The sequence below is a fragment of the Melopsittacus undulatus genome, chromosome 1 (genome assembly GCF_012275295.1).
Source record: "Melopsittacus undulatus isolate bMelUnd1 chromosome 1, bMelUnd1.mat.Z, whole genome shotgun sequence".
Taxonomy (NCBI): Eukaryota; Metazoa; Chordata; class Aves; order Psittaciformes; family Psittaculidae; genus Melopsittacus; species Melopsittacus undulatus.
Window position 1 is genome coordinate 45125808 of NC_047527.1, and position 25980 is coordinate 45151787.

At 37.5% G+C, this 25980-nt stretch overlaps 1 protein-coding gene across 2 annotated transcripts; it reads left to right on the top strand.

Moving 5' to 3' along the window:
* Positions 1 to 1714: 1714 nt before the first annotated feature.
* Positions 1715 to 24446, top strand: LOC101880603 (desmocollin-2). 2 transcript variants are annotated; one of them, XM_031052821.2, is made up of 17 exons: positions 1715 to 1981; positions 4431 to 4515; positions 7152 to 7354; positions 7837 to 7962; positions 9200 to 9355; positions 10273 to 10417; positions 11561 to 11727; positions 12809 to 12943; positions 14203 to 14388; positions 15809 to 16068; positions 16260 to 16402; positions 17921 to 18136; positions 19725 to 19961; positions 21780 to 21901; positions 23088 to 23324; positions 23948 to 23993; positions 24079 to 24101. In XM_031052821.2, exons 1-16 carry the CDS (start codon positions 1943 to 1945, stop codon positions 23981 to 23983), a joined length of 2493 nt encoding a protein of 830 aa, XP_030908681.1. In that variant the 5' UTR covers positions 1715 to 1942; the 3' UTR covers positions 23984 to 23993; positions 24079 to 24101. The 2 variants fall into 2 exon arrangements, with proteins under 2 accessions (XP_030908681.1, XP_030908680.1); XM_031052820.2 differs by lacking the exon at positions 23948 to 23993 and having other exon boundaries at positions 1717 to 1981; positions 24079 to 24446.
* Positions 24447 to 25980: the final 1534 nt, after the last annotated feature.

The following is a 25980-nucleotide window of genomic DNA, read 5'->3' on the forward strand; positions in this document are numbered from 1 at the left end:
GACTGTTAATTAGGGCTTTGGAATAGAGAGTCTGGGTCAATCGAGTCTAGGCACCTATTCTGACAGATGTGGGAATTAAAAAGCTCAAAAAATGAAGTTCTGACCACAGGGTTAGCATTCTGAGTTATTATTTTTGGAAATTATTGCAGGTCCAGACAAATTCATTCCCTTCCTATGTCTACAACTGCTTGAATGGAGCATAATGAATTAAAACATTTAGAAATTAGGCCCCATGCTTATTACTTAGCTGTGAAACCCACTGCGGCAAAGTGACAGGTTGGATACAGCTGCTGGGAGTGCAGGGCACTGCGGACTTTTGCTGTGCACTTACATGAACACCTGAGGTGGGACATGAGAGGTGAAGATGACTGAAGGCTCAGAACATGAGGCTGCTTCTTACAACAAATCAGGCTTTACCAGTTCAAACAACGGCAAAAAAAAACCCAAAAAAAAACCAAAAAAAAACCACCTGCATCCATTTTTCCTTTGCTTCCACTTAGTCTGTATGATTACAATGTGAATTTGGACAATGTTTTGTGTTTATGCTGCCACCATCAGCAGAGCCAGTCTGCAATGCACATGGTGTACTGCAGCACACAGTTGTGAGCATTACCACAGGTTACGACAGGTTATCACAGTGCCCTATGCCCAAGGAACAGTTTCAATCTACCTCTTGCTTTCCCAGCGCACCACGCCCTGGGTGCATTTGTAACTAATCCATTGAGCTCAAACCTCTACAGATTGCCCACACTTCTAGAGGGGAACATGGCTGTGGTTTCAGCCATTCCATCATTTCTTATGCCCACACAGGTGTGCAAATGTCCCACTGAAATTGCCTGATGGTTATACCTCTCCCTATCTTCTCGCCACTAGCAGTGTTGGTGACCTCAAGAAGTAAAGGTCTTATGCTTTCATACACAACATTGTCATTGATGCCCTTTACTATGCTGAAATAGTGAGAAACGGGAAGGTTCTTTTTTTTTTTTACAATTTCTTTTGCTTCTTAATTGTGCATTTGAACATAAATACTGAAGTGTATTTACCAGTCCACTCGATCTTTTCCAATGCCAGATTAAAAAAGTTGCAAATCAGTACTGTTTCTGAAGCAAAGTATGAAATAAAAATCTCAGTACCGACTGGCTTGCAACAGAAATGCCATGCCCCACTCAGGCTGAAAGGTCTTCAATTGCAGGGCGTTTCCTCCGAAAGCTCATCTCCTGCCTGTGAAACTGCATTTCTAACTTTATTGTTATTACCTCTGCTATTATTCACTCAAAGCCACTCCAAAACCCTGGTGAGCAGACGCGGCCTGAGCCCCAGCAACCCTCACAAAAAACAAATCTGCCTCAAAAGTCGAAGTAACCCATCAGCCCCGTTCCCAGCAACCCCCAGCACTCTCCCAAACCGCCCAGCGCATCCCCTCCGTCCCGCCCCGGCCGGACGTGCGCTATGGCGGTCGGGGGCTGACACCGCCCCGACGGAACGGACCCTGAGCAGACTCGGGAAGGCGACCGCGTTGGGGGGAGAGACATCCCCGCCTTCCCCTACGCCTCACTCCGCGCTGAACAGGCGCCGCGACGGGACAGCAAGGGGAGAGAAGGGGAGGGCCATTGACTCGCCAACGAAGGTGGGCGGGCGGGGCAGGATAGAGAAGGGCAGGGCAGAGCGAGGCGGGGCGGGCGGGGTGTCCCAGCGCTGTGCCTGGGACAGGCATTACCCTAAAGAGGGGGTAAAAAAAAAGAAGAAAGTAATTAAAGTCGCCGCTGCTGCTGCGCGCGGTCCCACCCTCCCCACCGGCCGGCTCCTTTGGCAGACGGGAGGGGACAGAGAGAGACGGCCCGCTGCCGAGACACGCCGCCTGCGCCGGCACCGCGCACTCGCTCGTCCGCCCGCCCGCCGTGGCAGCACCGACGGCGGCGGCTGCCCCCTTCCCCCGAGCACTATGGCCCCTGCAGTCCCCCGCCTCGTCCTCGGCCTCCTGGTGAGTGAGAAAGAGAGAGAAGAAGGGAGTAAGTGGGGGGCGTAGGGGCGAACGGAGCGAGGTTGCGCGGGCGCGCAGTCCGGTAGTGCACTTGTTTGGAGCGGCGCTTTTCCTCCGCTCTGTTACTTTGTTTCACAGCGAAACGATAGCGGGTTGATCTTTATTCCCAGTAAGCTTTCCTCTCGGCGGGGTCCTTGCGGGGGTGCGCTCCGGTGCGGAAGCCCGCGTCGGGTAGCATGGTGTCTGCGCGGCATTTCTGAGTGCCACAGCCGGCGTGTCGGGGGAGGCTTCGGCGGAGAGAGAAAGCCAGTTGGTGGTTCAGTTAGCTTTCGGACTGGTAGTAGAGTGACTTTTGGTTGAGGTTTTTGCCGTGAGGTTGCGCGGTGGACACACGGTCTGGTCGCTAATGATACTTCTGGTCATTCGTAGGAAAAAATGAAACCGCAGTGCATATTATTTAGATCTCCCCTCTCTGCCCCCCCCCCCGACGGCTGTCCCGTTCTGTGGGAAGTGTCGTGCGTGTAGTGCAGAGAGCGTTAAGCTCCCATGGAAGAGTTGGCTTTGCGGTGAACAATTTCAGCCATTTCCTTTACCTTCAGTTTACTGTATTTGTAGATTCTTTTCAGCTACAGAAAGGCCATTATCGGGGAGAGCGGGGAAATAGTTTTCTTTTTTTTTTCTTTTTAATGAATGATTTGTCTTTTGTTTCTTACCCCCTTTCCTTCCAATTATCATTGCATTAACACAAAAGAACGTTTCTGATCGTTTGAGCCCGAAAGAAGAATACTCGGTAGTGTCGACGCACTGAATTTATTATTTTTATATTAATTATATATGTAAATTTTAATGAAAGTGTTACTATTCCAGACACTATGCATGCCTGCCTTTGCTAGGCTGGTAAGAATGAAACCCAAGCGAGTTTACTCATACATATAAAGAAAAAAAAAAAAAGGTAAAAGAAATTCATCTATCGAGTACAAAACCCAACACCCAAACGCCCAAAATTCTTTAAGTGGCTTATTTGTGTAAAGTGAAAGGACAGCATAGCTTATTTGGTGTTTCCTTGTATCTTGGTATTCACAAATAGCTGCCATTTACATTTGATTAACTTCTCAATAGTTATTCGTGCTGACACCCGACAAACTTGGCATTAGTATTTCAAAATTAGATGTCATTGATTCTTAAAATATCGTAGAACAGTGTATTAAGATGGTGTGATTTGATAACTTAAAAATCAATACGTCTGTCAGGAGAGAGTGCTTAAGTAAGTATCTGTTAATAAGGAAAGTGCCCACTAATACATAAGCTGGAATGGTTAAATTGTTTTATGTGTAAGTATTTTTATATCTCTCTGTGTGTATATATATATATATATATAAGGAACAGTATAATGAGCTTTTATGATGCAGACACCACATTTAAACTAATGCAATGTTTAAATTCCACATTTCAGCTTCACTTTTTAGCTGATCATAGCTTTTCTGAAGGTTCCTAATGTCTTAAAGATCTTAAGGTATCTTTATTTAATTATTTTGTAAATAAGAATCACAAGTAATTTTTAGAATTTCCCTTAGCTATTTACTTTTATGTACCTTTAATCCTAAAGGTGTGTGCAAAATAAAAATTACTTTCCTTTTTGCTAGACTTTCATCCTGAAGGAATAAATATACTTAAAAGGGTGAATGCATTTATTTATATTTTTCTATTTCTTTATCATCTGAGGATAGGACTACATTGCTCTCTGCTGAGGAAAGTCTTTGTACCTCCGTATGATTCTTTTTATAAAAAGGTCTGGTTATCTGCTATTCATTTGAATTTTGAGGAGCACCCCATTTTGTAACTGGTTGTATGGGAGTGGACTGATGTGATACACAGCTTTTTATTTATGTCATATCTAATTGCTGAAGCTAGATTTAATTAGTTTGTTGAGAACGTACTTTGAAGATGCATAGTGATATGTAAGTGCAGGTGACGTCATGTGGTTTTAATAAAATACTTGTCCCTTTAATGTTAAACATCACCACAGTTCTACTGAACTGAGTGTTTGATTTTTAATCCTTATGGACCTTGGATTTAAATTGGCCAAGAATGGCCTTGGAGGGAGCGCACAGCCAAGCTGTATTTTATCTTCTCACAACTAAAGAATTGTGTAGGTGAAATCTTCCAGTCAGAGGGAACTTTTGTTAATGTCAGTGCTGCTGTGATTTTTAGTAGAAAACACACAAGCCACGGACAGATCCAAAGGCAGTAGTCAGATCTTGTTTCCAGTTTGAAACTTTATATGCTATGCTGCATAGTACCTGAATTTTTAGCTTGAGAGCTTTCTGTGCTATTTCAGTGGCCAGTGTTTAAAAAAAATGAATCAAAAGCAGCTTCAGTGTCTGTAGTTGTTATTCAAAATACCATGTAATTATTTTTTGTTTTCATGATTTCTTAACTTGTTTTCTAGGTACTGAGTTTGTGCTGTGAAGCTTGCAAGAAAGTAATTTTTCATGTCCCTTCTGAACTAGAGGCTGAAACCTTAGTTGGCAGAGGTGAGAAACTGCAAGGTCCTATCAATACAACGTTGCACCTTTGCTGAGGATGCTGTTAACAGTAAAGGAAACCTTTTTTTGTTTGTTTTTTTTTTTAATGGATTGAATGGATGACTGGACAGCCAGTTAAACAGCTGGATCAGCCTTTTTATGAAGGATACGCCCTATGTTTGTTACGGATTTGAACGCCGGCTCCATGCATCCATTTGACTTTTGCATAAACAGCTATTGTCAGGTTACAGTGTTTATTTTAAAACAAGAATGAGAGACTCTAATGTTTTCAAAATTTTGAGTCTAAAGCATAATATTTACATAAGTGGCTTGCTATTCCAAAGTTGCACCCGTAACCCACAGAGTCATATGAAGAAAGTAGTAAGTCATTTGGATAATGGAAAAGGAAAAAAAAGGAGACAAAAACACAGTTAAGCACCCAGAAGCTGCTGCTCTGTGAAATATGTATGTGACTGACTGCTCAGTGCTGCTGGGACATTCAGGGCATGCGAGGGGACATGTTGCAAAGGTGTCCTACGTGCACATTCATTTGGGAGAGTGCTCCTGTCTGACTGGATGGTCTGATTTGTATTTATGGCAGTTCACAGTCGACTGGGAGCAACAGAGGAGACCAGAAAAAAACACCACACTCCTCTTTGGTTTTAGTTTTTGTTTCCTTTTTATTTCTTTTCTCTTTTAGCCCAGACCAGTCTAAGAAAGGCAGTTTTTACAGGTGTTACATAGCAGCTGCAACAGGGCTGAGACTGAATTTGAGGATTCAGAGGTCTCCTGTGTAAATCCTAAAACAACAGAGAAATATGCTCCAAATCTGTGATCCACATTCCTACAGAAGGGACAAGTGAAGTGGATCAGTACTTCATCACATAAAAATGCTCGGAAAATCTAACTTTAAAAATAAAAGCTCACTGCTCTTACATTAATTTTTTAAAATGAAAGTTAGCTAAAGATATTTAAGTAATTAGCAAGTTCTCAGAGACTTTAGCATTTCTCTGTGTAAATAAACTTCATTTACATAAACCCAAAACTTTATGTTATTATAGTGCTATGGAAGGAATTGCACATAGTTGAGAGCATAAGAATAGCATTGAATTTACTGTTTTGGCTTTTTGTTAAACAAAAATTCAACAAAACTTTTATAGCTTGAAAGACATTACTGAAACATTTATTGAGAAGCATAATGTATTTTGCATTGATACAAGGATCATACCTTGAGAATAAAATGAGTCAGGATTTTCCTGCTTGTTGTAAGGTATTTTAATATTTCTGAATTACGCAATACAAGAAGCTCTAAAGAAAAAGATCCCACAATGCTATGGCTAACTGAGCATAATGTTGACTCACAGAAGTCTGGTATTTTTGGAAATGCAGTGCTGTAATATGCAGCAATATGCAACGCCTTTAAGTGAGGCAGTGGTATTCTCTGCAATACTAAATTTTCATTGACAAAGGAAAGGAACCAATTCTACAGTACTATAGAAAGTCTAGAAAACTTTTTAGTTCAGAAGACAGACTTCAGAATGAAGAAAGGAAAAAGTTGTGTCATAATTAAAATTATGTTTCCAGTCTATTTTTGCATTTTTGAGAGAGATGTGAAATTTAGTTTCTTGAAAATATCAACTACATATATGGGGTGAAATTCTGAGTCTACATTTTGCAGTCAGCTTTCATAGAACAAGGTGCTATCCACTATCATATCATTGAAGGAGTATTGAAAAGTTTTGATTTTGAGAACATGACACTGACACCTCTTGTACTCTGCAAGGGTCATTTGTCTATCATTTAGGTCTCTGGCCTTCATCTTTTTCAGGGTGCCAAATCATTGTTATTAGTGCTGTGGTCCTACTGCAGTTCATTATGAGTATCCTGATTTTGGTTATTTTCAAGCTGTAGTGCTGCATTACTTGCTAATGAAGCAAATTTGTTGAAGTGCATTAAAGTTTTTGTAGCCACGAGAGTTAGCAAATACAGTAAATAAACACCTGAGAAGTATGTTGAACTTACCTGGTACTTCCTATAAACTGCATGGGGTTCTATTGTGTACATACTAAAAAATTGACAATTGTTTGTTCCAGAGTTACTCTTTATCTCTCCCATCTGTCTGCTTCATAATTTAAAGGCTTTTGTCCTCCCAAGACTATTAAATCACTTTGTACCAGTCAGTGTTTTCTTCCTGAAGGCAAAAATTATAAGACTTAGTATCACCATTGGGCATTTGCATTAATTAATCATTTTCCCTGATTTTGTGGGGCTAATGTCATAGCTACTGATCCAGTAATGAGCGTGTCTCCAACATTTTTCGCATTTAAACATATTAGCTCATCTCTGATGCTTCAGTAGTTTCACCAGTGTAATAGCATCATGTTGAAAGATACGAAGCACCCATATCCTTTAGGAAACACTTACAAATACAAGAGTGGAAATTAATGTAAACTTGGTCAAAGCTGAATGCGTAAAGGAGTTCTAGAATCTATATTTGTGATGCTTAAATGCGGAATGATCAGATTTTTGAGGATTCCATGTGTTGGTAAATATAATTTTTACTTAGGAATTTCTTTTTTGTTTTCTGAGAGATGTTGTCTCGCTATCTGAGTTATTGTCTGAATATATATATATATCTATTACAGTTGATTTGAAAGAATGCCTTCAGTCTGCAGAGTCTATCAGTTCCAGTGATGGGAACTTCAAAATTCTGGAGGATGGTTCTGTGTATACAACATCTGCTGTTTCTTTGTCTGCTGAAAAAAAGACTTTTACCATATTACTTAAAGATACTCAAGAACAAGTAGAAAAGAAAATACATGTTAGCTTGGTGGAAGAAGAAACAAAGGTGAGCTTCTAGCTTCAAGATACCTATTTGAAATAGTGTATCATAGAGTACAATTTCATGCTGAGTAATTGTATTTGAATTTTGGAAATCAAGTAATTAGGCAAAGCACTATGGGTTAGAGTATTTTTATTTAGCAGTTGTTGATGACTGTGTTGTTTAAGTCAACACAGACTTCCTTTCTGAAATGAAAGATGCAAGGAAATGGAACAAAGCAAAGAACTTAATTAGGAATGTCAAGAATTGTAAAAGCCACGTTTGAGGAATTAAAACAGATTTTGATCATGCAAAGCATTACAATGAATGAGAAAACTCTTGGAATACTATCACAGGTATAATCAGAAGTTAAGACTTTGGAAAAAAATGGTCAATGGGAATACTGAAATGGAGGATAAAAACGATGAAAATTCAGAACAGTAGCTAAGCAAAAATACACAAAGTTAAGAATATATGGGTATATTATTACCTGTCTTTTTTTCTTCTAGGCCCAGACACAGAAGACCAGGCATGCTAGAGATACAGTTCTCAAGCGAACTAAAAGAAGGTGGGGCCCTATTCCATCTGTTATGATAGAGAACTCACTGGGACCTTTTCCACTACAAATACAGCAGGTATATATTTTATACAAATCCTAATTTTATGACCCAAGCTAGTACTGTGTGTGACTTTTATGATAAAAGAAGAACAAAAGTGAGCTCTCTTATATCCCCTACTGATGCCATTCCTGCTATTACTCCTCTGTCTTGTTCTGTTCTGTTCACTGTGTATCTTTAGATCTTTTTGCTGAAGCAACTTGTGATTGCAGTTGTTGGGGTGAAATGGAATTGTGCAAAAATTGTAAAAGGAGAGAGGCATACTATTGGAAGAGAGCTCATTGGCCTGGAAATCAATAAAGTGTGTAACTGAAGAAAACACAACAATCCCCAGAAAACATAGCCTAGAAAAAGGTTTTGTAAACACAGGGTAGGGGAATCTTACTTGCGTGTCTGCATCCTTTTTGGAGCACAAGGTGTGTACCTGTAGCATTGAAGACTGACTATAGCCTATATTATTAGGAAAAGTACTTACTGTAGTAAAACAAGTAGGCGTGAAAGAGAAATGCAAGAACTAAAGTTATCATAGATCCATCTAGCCTTCACTAGATTACAGAGTGGCTGGTAGCAGATATGTAGAGACAAGTGTAATAACAGAGTCTGTGCAGAGCAATTATTCTTCTACTAATTTTACCTTCTTAACTTCTGGTATTCAATAGGTAAGGAAAGTATTTGGGGAGGAGAGTGTTTTTAAATAGGTAACTGCTAATGTTACCTCCTTGATGCTTGTAGTGAGATTCCGAGAGGCTATCTGAATCGGCGTATCTCTGGACTATACTCTAGGTGGTCTTCTTCCTTCCTCTTTGCTTTTATTCCCTCCCTTCCTACTTTCTTTTACTTTTTCTTGTCTTGTTGCAAACCACATTCTCAGTGGGTGCACTAAACCCAAAATCTCTTGAACAGCGACAGAAATACTAAGCCATCTGTATCTGACTGTGCCTTGTTGGTGCAGTATTCTAGCGACATTAGATTTGAAAATATTATTTTTTTATGCACACTGTCATTTCTTTAATTGTTTGGCAGTCATAAACATTTCTGAGTATGAATTAACTACCCCAATGTACACATATTGAAAAGGAAAGCAATTGCATGGAAAGCTGTTCTGTTCTGTGAAGTTTAAGCTGGTAAAGAAGTAGAGGTATATCAAGTTATGGGTTTTTTCTTTTGAAGAGTTCCTGCTTGTGCTAAATATGATGCTAAATATGATACAGGATGATGCTGTTTTCCTTGGGCTTAAAAAATGCATTCTTTATAGGTCCAGTCGGACACAGCTCAGAACTACACCATTTACTATTCTGCAAGTGGACCAGGAATTGATCAAGATCCAAAGGGTTTGTTTTACATAGAAAGAGAAACTGGGAATATCTTTGCTACCCGTGCAGTAGACCGTGAACAATATCCGAGCTTTCAGGTACAGGCCTGAACTGTGTAAATATAATTAAATCCTTTTTTTCTGTCATGCATGTATTTGAAGGCTGGGTAACAGGGGAAACTGGGAGCAGACAAGATCTGTTCTGAGTAGTGTCTTTGGTGTTACAGAGATGAAATCAGTGACAAATAAATATCTGGTCATCCACATCTACAGAGTAGTTTTGATTTTTACTACTTAGACTCTAATTACAGCATAAATGAGCTATTTATGCTATGAATTATAGCATAAGTGAGCTATTGGATTTGCATCACTCTTGAGAAGTGTTTGAAGTTATCCCAGAGTTTTTCAGGGAAGGTTGGCAAGGTGGCATAAAAACAAAATAATGAGAAACTATAGACCTGAGCCTCTCTTTCTCAAGCTGTTTCAGTGTTTTGTTAGCAAGGTACACTGCTCTCTCTGCTGGCTGAGATATGTAAGAAGGCAGTAGAAACAGCTTCCAAGCAGTTAGGTAATTTGCAGTAACTATTACTGCAAATTAGATTATGTTGTAATAGACAAATAGTTTTGCTGTTGTTCTTGATTTTGTTCTAATAGAAATATTTGCATCAAAATTTTTGGTAAGGCTGAGATTGCCTCACAGACACCTGGGAAAATGTGCTCAAACAACTTGGAAAAAGTGTTTGACAGAATGGTTAGGGGAGAAGGAAGAAAGTGATTCAGATACTTCTAGTGCAAGGAATGGAAAGGGGAGAAGATTGGAAAGCATTTAAAGGGTTTGTGTTGCTGTCATAAGGTATCAGTCACTTCCCCTTTCATGTGGCTGAAGAGCCTGGGCTTAAGCAGGTTATGCTTTGCATGCTGTATTTCACTTTGTTGACTCCTTCTTTGAACTGAAAGTGTAATACTACTTTATGTTGCTTAAGCATGAAATAAATTATTGAATTTATGTCTTACAGATCATTTGCTTTGCAACCACTCCAGATGGTTATTCACCAGAGGTACCGCTTGTGCATACAATCAGGATAGAGGATGATAATGACAATGCTCCATATTTTACACAGGACCTTTTTGAGTTTTCTGTCCCTGAAAATTCCAAGCCTGGTAAGAATTGTTCTAAGTCGGTAAACGCAGTTACCACTACTCAGCTCATTTGCATACCAGTATGACTAAGTGAAATCCTGCCCTTTAATCACTTTCGGTAGCATTTCCTAAGGAGTATTTCTTTACAGCAGACAGAATTTGCGAAGAGCAGGCCGAGATTTCTTAAGGATTAGAAATTCCAAAATGCCCTCTCATACTGAAAAGTATTGTTTCAAGTAGAAGTTTTCAAAAATTGAGATCATTTGGTGTTTCTAAGAACTTCCACATGTTATTCTTTTCATTTTATTCAAGACATCTGTTTCCATAAAATGTTATGATTGACAGAACAGCAATTTTTAACCATTAGTTTCATAAGCAACTAAATTAGATGTGTTCTAAGGTGTAAAAGGCCTTTACTTAAGCTTAAAGCATTTTTCTGAGCTGATGAACTAAGGACTTCTCCTGAGAGAGGACAGGAGGAGACAGTTTTGCTTCTGCCTGTACTTGTAAAAGGCAGGGATTTGCCTGTTACTGATTTCACTTGTCTGTGTAACAGAGGACAAAAGTAGGGGGGAAGGTGGACCTCAGAAAATAAGGAATGCAAAAGCCGTGGTATTGCCTTCCTTGCTCATCTCTAAGGCTAAGGCTATAGAATGGGGAAAGTCTAATGTGCTTTGCAAAAAAGGAAGCAAAGTATCTTCCTCTTCACCCCAAAACATCAGTTGCATTTCATTATCTGAGCTGCTCGACTTCTTACTGTTACTGACATAAAGTGGATTTCCAAAACTGCTGGGGCTATAGGCATAAAATACAGCAGCTCTCCTCTCAAAGCAGAACTGAAACTTCCTTTCCATCTCCCCTGCAACTCTTCAGCTGTGTTTGAGATGGTCAGTTAGAACGCACTGTCAAAAACACTAACTGAAATCTAGAATTTTAGTATTTATTTCTGACAGCTCAATAATTTCAACTTTGTCTAAGAAGGAAAGAAAAAAAAAACATTACTGTATTTTATTACCATTTACTGTGTTTTTAATATTATTTTCATTTAAAGCTAAATGACCAAGTAGCTATTTTCATGTATCTAAAATATAAATACCTGTTCAAATAGCTTTTGATTATTTTCAGATTTTTCTGGAATAAAAAATTGCTGTATTGTGTTCACAGGTGTCATTGTTGGAAAGGTGACTGCGGAGGACAAAGATGAGCCTTATACTCTGCATACTACGTTGAAATACCGCATTGTGTCACAAAATCCACCAGTAACTCCTGCATTTTCTTTACATAGTGACACAGGTGTCATTGCTGTATTATTGCCCCAGCTGGACAGAGAGGTGATCTTTCCTGAAGCATGTTTAGCTGTCATCTAGTGCACACAGATAGCTTCTTAGCTGCTGGCACAGGAATCACACAAAAAAAAAAATCATTGTTTATGATTTTTTGTTTCCCTCACTAATGGGCTTCTGACACTTTCCAGAGATCTGTAATTTGTCCAAAGAGTTTCTGTATAGATGTACTATATTCTAGCTAATCTTCTCAGGGGACCTCCCACTGCTCTCCTATTTGACCAATGGATTGAAAGTCCTATGAATTTTCACTCTTTTTCTGTTTATGAGTCCCATGAGTCACTGTTTCCTCCTAATCAAACTCCATTTGAGGTGCTGCTTGCTTCTCTACAGGGAAAATGAGCCAGCTTTTCTGGAAGTAATCAGTCATCATGTGCTTAACAGAAATATCTCTGGTATCTGAAACTTAAACAACAATATAACATTTCCTAAAATTAAAGTGCAAACTATTTATACTTATCAGCTAACTTTCAAGTAAAGAAGACACAGGAGTTTTAGTTATTATTTTATTTGGGATTTTTTAGGGGAAGGGGTAAAATGTGCTGTGAGATACCGTTTATGCTAGAAAATCTGACAGGCATGTGTAATTCAAAATAATATTTCTAGCATAAGACAGTCATTCTAGAAGAAAATCACTGCTACAGGTACATCTTTTCTGAGGATAAAAAGAGTCATATTCTGGCATACTTATGTTACTTCATGGCTGAAAGTCCACGTTAGCAGTGTATTGCAGAATTGTGCAGTTGCAGGTACACTGCTCGACTTCTGTAGCAAGAGAAAAATGCAATGACTGAGCATCAGTGACTACTAAAGAAAATATCACTGTGACTACTGAGGGAAGAAAGGCTTGACAAATTAGTCTACTGCCTCTCTTTTAATGATAAAATTATGAAGTGGAGCAGGAGGGGTGTTTTTCCTCCACCTAAGAAACCTAATGCTATTTCCAGGCACTGAATTTAGAGCAGAGTTAGGGAACTGGAGTAAAATATTCACTTCTACTCCTGTGAGTAATTATGTGATTGAAGAATGAGTATGCCAAACTTCTTTATGCTTTTATTCCTCTTTTTAGCTGGTACCCAGTTACACTTTGTTAGTTGAAGTGAGAGATATGGCAGGCCAGCCTTTTGGTTTGTGTACTACAGGAACAGCTGTCATTAGAATTGAAGACATGAATGACAATGCACCATGCTTTAAACAAATGCAAGTAAGTCTTCTTAAATGTCTGTTAAAAAGGGGGGGGGGACAACAACCCCAGAAAAGCCCATTTTTATCACCTTTCTAATTTCCTGAAGGGCAGTCCCTCAGTGAAGTCTAATGCCCTGAGACACCTAATGGCAGTATAGACATTTCAGAACACCCTGTTCATTGATGTGCTGTTTGTTAATTAGACCTATTATTATGTTAGTTGCTTTGATTCATTTGCCTTATGTCCTGAGAGAAAGCTGACATGACTTATTAATTCACTTCTGCTGCAATGCATATTCTTAGAAATCCCATAATTTAACCATTTTTAGGGAGAGGACAGATTCACTCCTAAGCATTGTCATGACCTTGTTACCATTTGGCCAGCTTTTGGCTACTTGTGTATTGCAAATGTAAATGTCAGTGTCAATGAAGTAGATGAAAGTATTTTCACCAAGATTTTCTAGCTTTTCCAACTTTTCTTCTATCTACAGAAGTATTATTTAAACCACTTCTTGTTCATCAATAGCTATAATTTGTAAGTCTTTGCTTATTGTAGCCACCTCTATGAGAGCAGGTCTTAATAACAGTATATACAGCTCAAATACCACAGGAGATTTTGTAATAGAAAATTCATAAAAACCAATTCATTACCCGTGAGGCACACATACCTTGTCTTTTCCGTTCACTACTGTGGAATATCATCAGTAATATTAATTCAGAATCAGTCTTATTCTGTACAAGCTCAAGAAGCACAGATAACATAACTCTTTCAAAAACAAAAAAGTAAGAAGAATCCTTTCATCCTTTGCCATCCAAGTAGAGATGTATTTCACTCTTCTTGGCTTTTCTTCAAGTGCCTGTGTTTTTTTTATATATAAGTTTTTGGGTTTTTTTTAAATATATCCCCATGTCTTTTCTAATGCTGAGCTTGATGGCATAGCCAAATTAGCATGTAGAGCTGAAGTAACTGAGGAGAACTGTGCTAATTTACATTTCCTGGAAGGAGAATTCCAGACTTAGTTACATAGTGTATGAAGGAGCTGAGATTTCATCTGTGCTTGCAGGAAAAGTTTACTGTTTTACTTAAGGTGTAAGAGAGAAGTGGGAGAATTATGCTAATGCATGAAAACGAGGTAAATCTTTACAGCAACTTGATAAATTGACCCCTTGGGTTTAAGTAGTCTTATCTAAATACAGTGTTCTTCAGTTGTGCATCATAGAATGGTATTTTTCAATTAAAATTGATATTTTTTAAATTTTTTTTCTGGATTCTCCAAGTATGAAACACGAGTGGAGGAAAACAGAGTGAATGTAGAAATACTGAGAATCTCTGTTGTTGATCTTGATGAACCTGGTTCGCCTGGCTCCACAGCAGTATATGAAATCATAAAGGGAAACGATGATCGGTCCTTTGAAATTACAACAGACAAAAACACAAACGAAGGAGTACTGTGTGTTGTTAAGGTATGTAGAAATGGAACTGCTAGAGGAAAATTTGTATGTCTTCAGGTGTTGCTTTTAAAACCAATAATCTAGAACTCATTCGAAGAATATCAGTAACTACTGGGCAAATCGTGCTTTCTTCCTGAACTCTCTTCTAGTGCAGATTGCACAATGCACTGCAGCTGGGTTCATGTGTGGTACATAACCTGCAAAACTCATCACCTGGACTACTTCTCAGTTTTGCACATAATTCAAGGAATTCACTTTTGTTGGTCATTCCAGAATAGCTTGGTGCTTTTGCTGGTTCCACAGTTGTAGTTGTTTAAACTTAGGGATGTTAAGTGAGGAATGCTTAATGACTGTTTTTTTAAGAGAAATGGGAGTGTTGCAAAGGAGGGTAAGGATGAACACCTCCAGCCTTGTTCTCTCTGGGAGTTGATTGAACTTAATAATTCAGGATAAACCTCTCCAGGTTTTATTTTGCAGGGTAGTGACTTCAGGTTTACTTTTTTAGTGTGTGAGGGAGTCCGTGTACATGTAAGACTACATGTTAGTTTAGTTACTTGTTATACCTAGTACTTTACAGATGTGTCTTTTTATCAGGGCATCCTTTATCAGGTTGTCCTTTATCATCATGCTTCACCATGCTATTTTTTATTATCTGTTAAAACAGCAATAGCAAGTAACTTCTAAAGATCAGGGAAGATTAATAATAAATTTTGAAAATGGATATCATAAGGATAGAGTTTGGGGGGTTTTATTTATTGTTTTTTGGTTTTGGCAATTATTAGAACATTTCCTAAAGCTACTTGGTATACAAACCCTGTTGAAATTTCTTATGTTTAAATTAATGTTGTAGTAGACTAAAGAGTATTGTGACTTTAGGATATAAATAGCTGTATTAAAGGCATACAGTGGTATTGGAGAAGTTGTCTGAAGGATAAATGGAAGATATGGATCAACACCACAACTTCAGATGGTTCAGATAGTTCAGATGTATTTCCAATGGATGAAGTCTTACTAGGAAGTAAATGTAGGTGCTAGCAAGAAGCATGATTGACCTCTGCTGGAAAGGAAATATACGTAACCTAAAAAAAATGGCCAACTAGATATGGGATTAGAAAATCCTCTACCACATGTAATTCTTACCTTGGTTTGATTATTAAGTGACTATCAGAATATTAACCTGAAATTTTACAGTGGTGCTGCTTACCTTACTAGGGGTAGTTCCTCAAGTTTTCTTAGAGAAACTTAGAACTTGATTCTTTTTATATCATGCCCCTTTGCCTTGTGTCAAGCTGGATGTTCCAGAAGGATAGCTGTCTTCTTCTGTAAATAAATGTGGTTCAGTTTTATCTGTTTAATGGTTGGGCAGTGGAAATAATACCAAGTTTTGTATTGGTTTGAAATTAAAAAAACGGCACCCCACTTCTTATTACAGGGACTGGACTATGAAAGTGCCAAGCAAAGGATCCTTGTGATCGCAGCCAACAATGAGGCACCCTACGTGCTGGCACCACATTCACAACAACTTTCCCAGAGCACCACCTCTGTTACAGTGCATATCCTGGATGTGGATGAGGGGCCAGTGTTTAAACCCTGTCTGTTACGCATAGATGTTAAAGAATGTGAGGACATTGGAACAGCTATTGGGAGATTCGTAGCAGAAGATCCAGAAACTGGAAATAGTGAAGGCATAAGGTATGAAAAAAATGGTACTTACTAGTTTATTTAGAGTACAGCATGAGTAGGATATTGGAAGGGATAAAGTTGTTGATGCTGTATGTGCGTGTGTACGCATGTATGTGCACATGAGTGTATGTGAATACATGTATGTACATACATGTGTGTATATGTTTGAGATCTTTAACTAAGCAAATTATTCTTATTAGCTACCGGATAGCACCTGGACAATGTAATTGGATCAACATAGATGAAAAATCAGGTGAAGTCAGGACCGTTAAAGTCTTGGACCGAGATGTAGGAGATATGAGAAGAGGTCAATGCAATATCACAGTCCTTGCAGTAGACAGAAGTGAGTACTAAATGTTGTCGGTATTCTTTGTGGTCTGTCACAAATACTTATGTGCAAATTTAGCGTGAGGACAGCTATGTTGTTTCAGACCAGAGGTCCACATAGTCTGTTGTCTTGTCTTTGGGATAGTTCTATCGAATGCTTAGGGAATATTATACAGTAGGGAATGCATTTAAAAAATTAGGCAAATTCTCAGTGTTTTCAAAATTTATCTGCTCGCATTTAAAATCCTTCAGTTAAGTTTAAATTGAGGGATTTTACTCTGAATTGCATTCCTTTTATTTCCCATTTCTTTTTTAAGTGGTACCACTTGGCAGCTGTGAAGTTAACAAAAGTAGAGAGAACTTTTTGAAAAAGTCGTTGACCTTGCAGCTTTTTCTGTTTCCTGCTCTGTTTGACTTCTTGATGTCATGCATTTAGAAACCCTTACTTCAAGGACCTCTAAGAATAGCTATATTCATTGCTGTGTGTTATTGTGCTCTTATTCTCAGTCATCTAGATTCTTTTACAGTGTTAACAGTATGTGTTGCTCAAGTGATACACTGTCACAAATTACTCTGATCATAAAGGGAGGATTATAAACTCAGATTCTCATTCTAAACCAGGTTTTTGTTCTTGCTTAATGTGAGTGATCCTCTGCTTCTGATTAATTTGTGTATATGCATTTATTGTAGGAAAAGATGTAATTTTGCCTTAACATCATGTATGCAAGAAGATTAAATAGACCTTTCACTTCCAAATGCTAAGTGTAGCAATTATCGAAGAAAAATGTTAGGCCACACCTTAAATTCTGAAATAAGTATCTTTTATTAAAAAGGAAAAATAGACTGCCTTTATAAATCCAGTGGCAGGATTTAGTATGAGCCCTTACGTGCTTCAGCCACAGTAGGAGTAGAGAGCAGACCTTTGAAAGCTGCTTTGCAGCTAAAAATTCTAACTCTAAAGCTTGCATATTAAAAATTAAATGTAGATAATATGAATTTAAATTGTTTAGAATTTCTGTTGCATAAAAAGTAAACATCTGACTCGGAGGGAAGAGGGCAGAAAGAAGACTACTATCTCTGAAAGTGTTTGTGTTACAAGGGAAAGTAGGGTAGGGAAAGGCTAATCTGTTTCCTCCTTCCAGAAGTGAGAAGGCTACAAATCTTCACTTTCTGCTTTTTTCTCTCAGTTTGGTGTTGCATCTTTTAGCCTTGATTTATGGGCTCTTTCTTCTCTCATCATCATAGAATATTATCTGTGCCCACACATATCTCAACAAAATATATTGTATGCACATTCAGAATATGGAACTTTTAGAGCTGTTGATCCATTCTACAACCAGCCAAGCAAAGTGAAGCAGCCAAGAGCAATCTCTGGGAGCCCCCCTCCCTTTTTGGCTAAATCAGCAGCTGCTTTCCACCTTACTTCTGAATCTGGATATTACAATTTATGACATTTCATTGTGAAAGTTTGGAGTAGAAATAAATATGTGAATGTTATAAGTAAGTACTAAATGTAGTTATTTTTATCTCATAGATGGCAAAACAGGCACTGGGACAATTCAGGTTTTCATCGTGCCTGGGAATAAGAATTACCCACGAATCACCAAAACTGACTATATCATGTGCAGAGACAGAAAACCGATCTGCCTTACTGCACAGGATGGTGATGAGTCTCCTTACAGCACACCTTTCGTCTATCGCATAACTGACCGTAGCTTGGCTTCCATGTGGAAGATAACTCGACACAATGGTAACTTAATACTTTGACCTCCTCACTTAGCTGTAGGTTGCCAGAGGAGGCTTTGCTACGTCTGCCTTGGGGGGACTGTAAGAATAGATTAGTTGAATGTATGTTAGGTATTGGTGTACTCGGTGGGGCTGACAAGGTAGGCCTAATGATCTCCAGTGGTTCCTCTATTTCATTTGCTATACAGGAGGAGATCAAGACTATGCCAAAAATAAAGGGAAACAGCTAAAGTAGTCTTTATTTTAACTGTCCTGGGTTTGAAACAGTTTGCAGAAGTTAAGAAGGTGGCACTGTTTGCATCACAAAAGGAATGAGAAGGGTAGTATGTTTTGCCTCTTAAAGCATAAACAAGAATCCGTCCCCAGCATCCTTGGGTCAGCAACCAGCTGCTGTCTGAAATTATGATGTAATAATATTAGGTGGGAGAACAAAAATAGATATAATAAAGTGTATCATCATAATTTAGAATAAATTTAAGAATGAAATAACTAGTAGTCTAAGTAAAAATTAAACTTTTCTTGAGCTGCTATTTATGGTGGAGAACTGGAAAACTGAAGTTTTACCTAAAATTTATTAGATGCTGACTAAAAAAATCGTGGCAAGTTTTTTTTCTTAGTACTGCAGTCAGCCAGCACATTTTTAGTAAAGCTGAGCTGGATGAAAGAAAACATTGCTATCTCCCTTAATGTATTTCTGTTAACTTTTATAATTTCAGTAGAAGTTAAATAATTTATTACCTGAGGAATTGCTGTTTCCTAAAATTTGCTTATATAAGAAGTTATAGCTGATGATGGTTTCTTGGTGGGTGCTAGGTGATGGCAACAAGAGCAGCACATATATTTGCTGCTATGTTGTAATGAATTAGACTGAAAAGGATCTGATTCTCAAGTGTTCCATCAAATGTCACTAACAAAATGCTAAAGACAGCAAAGATGTCTAAGAGCCTTAAGGTTTATATTAGTCAAATTGAAAAAAAATTTTGGATGCTACATGTTGTTTCATATACCTCATCATAAGCAACTTTGTATACATCAGTGTCTATCTTGAACATATTTTTCACAAAAGATTTCTTTTGCCCTTTAAAACACATGATCACTAATCATTGCTGCTAAGGAGGGCAGTAGACTAAGTGGATTTTACTTCCCAATGAATACAGCAATAGAGCTAAAGAGTGAAAGAAGTATAAATTAAATTTACAATTATTCCACCTACACTACTGTAAGTCCTTTTAATAAATGCCAATTCAGTTGATGGTCTTTACTAGTAAGCCCAAATAGTTTCATTTATTATAATCAACTAAATCAGAGTTTCAAATCATATGTTGTCAGAAAGCTGTGTGAGGTTTGCTTTTTCAATTCTAACCTTTAAAAGGTGCTGAATGTATGAATACTTTCAAGATGTAGTTTTGTGTCAACATATTTGAGCTAGCTTTAAACTAGCTAACGCAGATCTGGTAGCAGTGTAGCTGTAACCAAAGGGAATATTGTGACTATGTTCACATTCGTGACAACAGAATTTCAGGTATTGTTAACACTAAACCAATTTTTTTCTGTTTTGTTTTTTTGTTCAATTGTTTTTTTTTTTTTTACAGATAATTCTGTGTATCTTTCACCAAAGGGTGATATTCCATTTGGTACATATGATATTCCTATAAGCGTGATTGATAACGGAGGAAAGGTAGGAGAGAACCACATAAGAGTCAACCTCTGTGATTGTGTTACTCCAACCGAATGCAATGGTGGTCAAAGTCGTGACCTTGCTGGTGGAAATGTTACTCTTGGCGTGTGGGCCATCCTTGCAATGATCTTAGGGTCGCTATTATTGCTGCGTAAGTACACTTGTTTTGGTTTTTTAACACTAAATGCAAAATACTTAATTTTAAAATTAGCTGAAGGCACCTGATTCAAACTTGATTCAAACATTTCTTTTTTTACTTAGGCAGTGGTATAGCTGTCACCACTGACTTAATCTACCTGCTCTATTTGTATCTGTAGTATTTGTATTTGTAGCTTCTTGCTCTCATCTTCTCCTGTAGTTACTGTGTGTAGATGTTTGTTTATTCTTCTAAATACAGTTTATGTAAAATATTCTGTGTGTTCATGCTAGCAAGGCCAGAAAACCTGCATTCAGAACTTGAACCAGAAGAGGGTGATATTTGTAGTGCTTATCAGATCTTGTCTTGAGGCAAATATAGCAAACTGTGAGTTTAGTGCTGGTATTGGGATGAACATTTCTGCTTGTAGGAATGCAGAAATCAGTTTCCAAGAGCTTCTTGTGACCTTTCTTGTGTCATGGATTAAAACATGGAGTATCTGAGACATTCACAAGGGATTTTACAAGAGCCAGTGTAATGTTGAAGGATGGGTTGGATACCTCTGCAACGGATCAAATTCTTGAAAACATGCTGTTTTACTTGAGTTGCCCAAAGACTGTAAGATGCAGGTTAATATTGCTGTTAACCATTGTGGTGGTGACTGTGATATGTAATAGCAAAGCTAGATAGTTTTATTTTTTTTTCTTTTCCCATTTTGTTTGTTTGTGGTTTTTGTGGTTTGGTTTGTTTGGTTTTAGTTCTTTCTTTTCCATTTTCTTGATTAATGATAAACTTGTGTTGCCCCTGTTCAGTTCTCACCCTGTTTTTACTCAAGTAGATAGAACACTGAGACCTGCACATGTTTTGAGGATAATATAGATCCATATTTTATCCCAAGAGAGCAGGTACCCAACTTGCGACACAGCCCAGAGTAGATACAGCCAGAGTGTAGCTTTCAGATGTGGGGATGCTCAGTAGGGGGAGTGTGTGAAACATCAGCTAGCTTTTGTCACTACCTCTTGACTGCAGCCTTCCCAGACAGACCCATTATTTTACTGTGGCTAGGTTTTACTCTGTGTGTCTTCTAGTCAGTACTGTCATGGATGTCTTCTTCCCATCTGTCTGCATGAGGCAGCAGCCTGTTGGAACTGCTGATGCAGATCCCACTGACAGCTGCACAAGCTAAATGAGCTTGAAAGTAGCTCTTGGCCAGTTTCCACAGTTTATGTGTTCAGAGATCAGATTGCTCAGTGGGCAGTTAGGCAGAACTGTTCTGTTCCTTGTGGACTTCTTTATTTTTAAGCTATCAACTTGAAAACAGAAGGAGAGAGAATTTGCTGAATGAAATGTTTAATCCTTTGTTTAGGAGAGGTATTGGTTGCTTGTGAGTCTTTTATATAAAAAGTAATTTCTGGCTGAGTCTCCATGACAACACAAAGTAGTATTATAGGAGGGGTAAACTGAATACTAGGAATTAAATAAGACTGTTCTGTAACATAATGCTTGAAGTCCTCCAGGGTTCTCCTGACCTTTCTGTGAAGCAGAAGTTTCTGGTATTGGGACCTTTAGCTTAGGACTTTATCATAGGTTCTTATGATATAATTTGACATCTTCATATTCATAAATGAAAAATATATATTGCACAATTTTGTAGGCATAAAATCCTATTTTTCACCTGGATTTGGTCTAAATTTATTACTGTGAAATTTCGCAGTTACAGTGTTTTCATAAAGGATGCTTGCATTTCTGCTACTGGAAAATTCATAGTCAGACAAAATATACCATTATGAGTTAAATTTCATAGTGTTTTCCTCACTTATTTCTTTTCCATAGTAATTCTGATCACAATTTGTGGCTGCTGTGGTTCTGGAGTAATGCACAGGCATGTGACTGATGATTGTGCCAATCATAATTTAATCATTTCAAATACAGAAGCTCCAGGAGAAGAAGTGATGGTAAGTTGTCTATTTACTTCAGTGTACTAATGTAGAATTAAGGTATCCATAGCATTGCAGTTTGAGAACAGGACCACATTCAAGTAAGTGATTTAGTAAAGGAAATAAGCAATACATATAAGAATACACTCAGGGATCATTAAATGTGCTTTGCTATTTAAGAAGAATTTAAAAATACTTTTTTAGGCTGAGTTGATAGAACCATGTATATTTAAACATACCCTGTAGTTGTTAGCCTGGCTGCTTATAATTCTTCCAGACTTTAACTGTTTAGTTGGAAATTTCAGGTGAACTTTTTAATCGCTTCAGTCATTTTCAGCAATGAGATTAGGTGGAAATCTACTGTTTTGCCTATGTTCAGTGTGTGTTTATGGCAGAACATTACTGCAGGTGCAGTTTCTGCCTTTTCCCTGAAAAATGACGCCAAATACAGTTGATTTTTGAGCCACTGGGGGGGGGGGAAGAATCGAGCAGTCCATGTTCATGAAATATGCTTGTGCCTTTGGCATCTAAATTTTTTTAAGATTCAGTCTACCATGAACATAGTCCAGCCCAGGACTGCATTCATACACAAGAACATAGTTCTTTCCCTCCTCCTCTGTCTCCCCCCCCCCCAACTTTGCCCTCCCGAAGAAAAGGAGATTAGTTTAAAAACCAATCGGTTCACTTCACCTTGAAAAAACTCCTAATGGTGACAAGTGTCAAATTAGTTGCTTATGAAGCATAATGTAGTGCCCTTATGAACTTATAATGTGGTTTTAATTTGTGATCCCATACTAGTTTTAGCGTATTTAATGAGCTGTGCAAACTTAATGGGTGAAGAAACAGAATGAAACTTATGGATATGACTATATCTGGCTTAGTGGCTTACAGGTTGTTGACTTGAAAAAAAACAATTATGTTAACTTACGAAACTAACATATGGATTATAGTACAGCTTTAATTGGTTTCAAGATTCAGTATTTGTACCTCATATCTATTTAAATGCAGACTTTTTTTTCCACTCCTTATGATAATATCCTTTCCAAAGACCACTTAGTGATACTTATCCACCAAGAGCTAAGTACAGCTTTTTGTTCAAAAAAGGCGGAGACTTCCCAGTTCTCAGTATTGATAGTTCCTGACTGCTGTTTCATCTTTTGAGTTAAAAAAGTAAAGGTATCTCCACTGCTGCATCTTTTTTTAGGATCACAACATAATTCCTCTACAGAGTACATGTGATCAAGGAGGATATGGAATAAAAACAGGAGATCAACAAACATTTGAAATGACTAAAGGAAGAGGGCAAACTTTGGAATCAGTCAAAGGAGGTGGACATCAGACTCTGGGATCAGTTAAAGAAGGAGGAGGACAGACTATGATGGATACGTGTAGATACTCCTACTCAGAATGGCATAATTTCACACATCCTCGTTTAGGTGAAGTAAGTATTCCCAAATGGTTTGGTCGTTTTGGTTATTATTTTTTTTTGAGAGTAGGCTATGGTCAATAAATGCGTACATTTCAATGAAGACATGTATTTGTGCTAGAAGGGTGGCTTTCTGTGGTTATTGTTTCCTTTGCTCCTCTGCATCCCCTTTGGAATATTGCCCTTTCAAAAAAATCATCCTTTCCTTATTTTAGACATTAGTGTAACTAACTCTCTCTTCTTGGCTTAAACTATAGGCAGTATGCTATTTTTCATTTGCAAAACTTGCTTTACTCAAGCTTTTGTTACATTTTTCTGACAATGTCTGTTTGCCTTATTCTAACTGCTGGCTTTGTACTAATTTAAACCTGATACCTTAGCAATGGTGAAGGAATGCGAGTACAGCATTAGAAATGTATCTGCTCTAAGTTTTGGAGATCAAAAACTCACTCCTTGCCTAACTGCTTATGTATAAATCAGTCTTTTAATTTCAAATAGAGTTGTTTGACAGGTTATTTAAACAGGTTCTTCCTCTTTTATTGTTACATACATGATTAGTAGAAATTATTTATTTATTAAATACTTATATTTTATAGTCTTAATGATATAGACCAATCATGTGCATTTTTTGTATGTAGGAATCCATTAGAGGACACACTCTGATTAAAAATTAATCAATGAAAGGTAAATCAAAAAGAAATTATTTTTATGCAATATGTTTAGGATAACAATTTAAGAAAATAATAAGATGTGTTCTCTTCTTATGCAGAAGGTGCACCTATGCAGACAGGATGAAGAACAGAAGCACTCCGAAGATTATCTCCTTTCATATAACTATGAAGGAAAAGGATCCTTGGCTGGCTCTGTAGGCTGCTGCAGTGATCAGCATGAAGAAGAGGCACTTGACTTCTTAGATCAGCTGGAACCCAAGTTTAGGACATTAGCAGAAACATGTGTAAAAAGATAAATGTGCCTTTCACAGTGCTAAAAAAAACCCTGTAAATAAGTGGCTGTCATATTTCTGTGATACTAGGTATTTTGGAATTCAGAGGGGGGCAGAGGTTTATCAAAATAAATATAGACTGGTGAGAGTGTAACTAACTTAACTTTAATTTTCAACTTTTTTTTTTTGTCTCTGCTAGACACACTCCATCAAAAATAAGGGATTTAGAATATTTTTTCTTCGGACTATGTTGATATAATAATGCTAGTTTCTACTTAGATTCCATTTCCTATTCTTTGTGATTACTTTAAAGTACAAAATTTGGTGTTGTCCTTTCAATTAATTATTCAGCTTCAAGATTTTATTATATCTGGGTTTGGAAAAGGAAAGCTTTTTAACTTGCTGTTTCTTTGTTTTAGTTCTGTAGAAATAAACCGAAATACATTACTGGTGGATCTCAAATACCTTGTTAATTTTTAACTTATATGAACTGAGATGCAAAACACTTTTTCATTTTTCACTTAAAACACTGATGAATACATTAGAAAACTTTATATTTTGATTGAAAATTAAATATATATATATTGTATATATGTAAAATACTATTAAAAAATATTTTTTTCTCCTAATGGGTTACCACCCATCAAACTTGCTATCCTAAGGGATTTATGGCATCCCCATGTAGGGTATCAGCATCGTATGCGAGTATGTATTTTTCTTTTAAAGAAATAAAAGATAAAAAAAATAAAAATCAGGAAGTAGGGGTAACTGTTGTACTCCAAATGAATACAAGACAAATCTCATGTTTACTTGACATCAGATTGTACCTCAGTTTCTTGAGATTTTTAACATAGGATCATTACAGAAATGATGAATGTTGCCAAGAGTTTTGTCCAGTGTAGCTACCTCTACCTTTTGTACTTGCCTTGTTACGGACTTCATTAAATTGTTTCTTTCTGTAAGTAGAACTTGACAGAAGATGGAGCTCAAGTGACCTGAGCATACACTGCATTAATAATGTGTTTTACAGATAGCTTTATTTGAGATGCAAAATTACGCTGGGATAAACTGTTTTGAGTATATGATGCGGTGGTTGTGGAGGTGAGCATTTATACAGATCTCTGGCAGAAATCATCTGAATCCCATTTGTTATTTTACTAGATTAAGCATACATATACATTATATATATATCCAAAAGTCTGAGATAGCTTTGGCAGATGATAATAGTAAGACCTGAATGCTACCTTAAGCATTTCTGGAAATCAGCCTCTGCTTCCCAGGTTTTATTTTTTTTAATTTGCACTCCTGGTTAAGTAATCTGTCCTCTGCACTCCTTGAATTCTCTTGTGCCTTAAAAGAACGTCTTTCTGACTATAAGAAACTTGTGCAATTACTTTTTTCTGTTCCTATAATTCTACTTTTAGGATTTGCTCTGTAAACAAAAGCCTTAGGGAGATACTTTTTAATTTTTTCTATAGTTAATGATCTATAAAAGAAATTATTAGTAACAACAAATAGTCATGCTGCTCTAAATTTCAGTTGCTGCTGACTTCCAGTGGTTGCAGTTTATTTTACACAAATTTTGGTCAGTGAAAATCCGTAACAGCATAAAAACTTAACCAAAGTTGTAAAATAACACTTTAAAAACCACCTGTTTCACACTGTAAATGGGCTTCAGAATATTTCTGATAAGAACTAGCTGTGGTTAATAACTTCATAGATGAATGT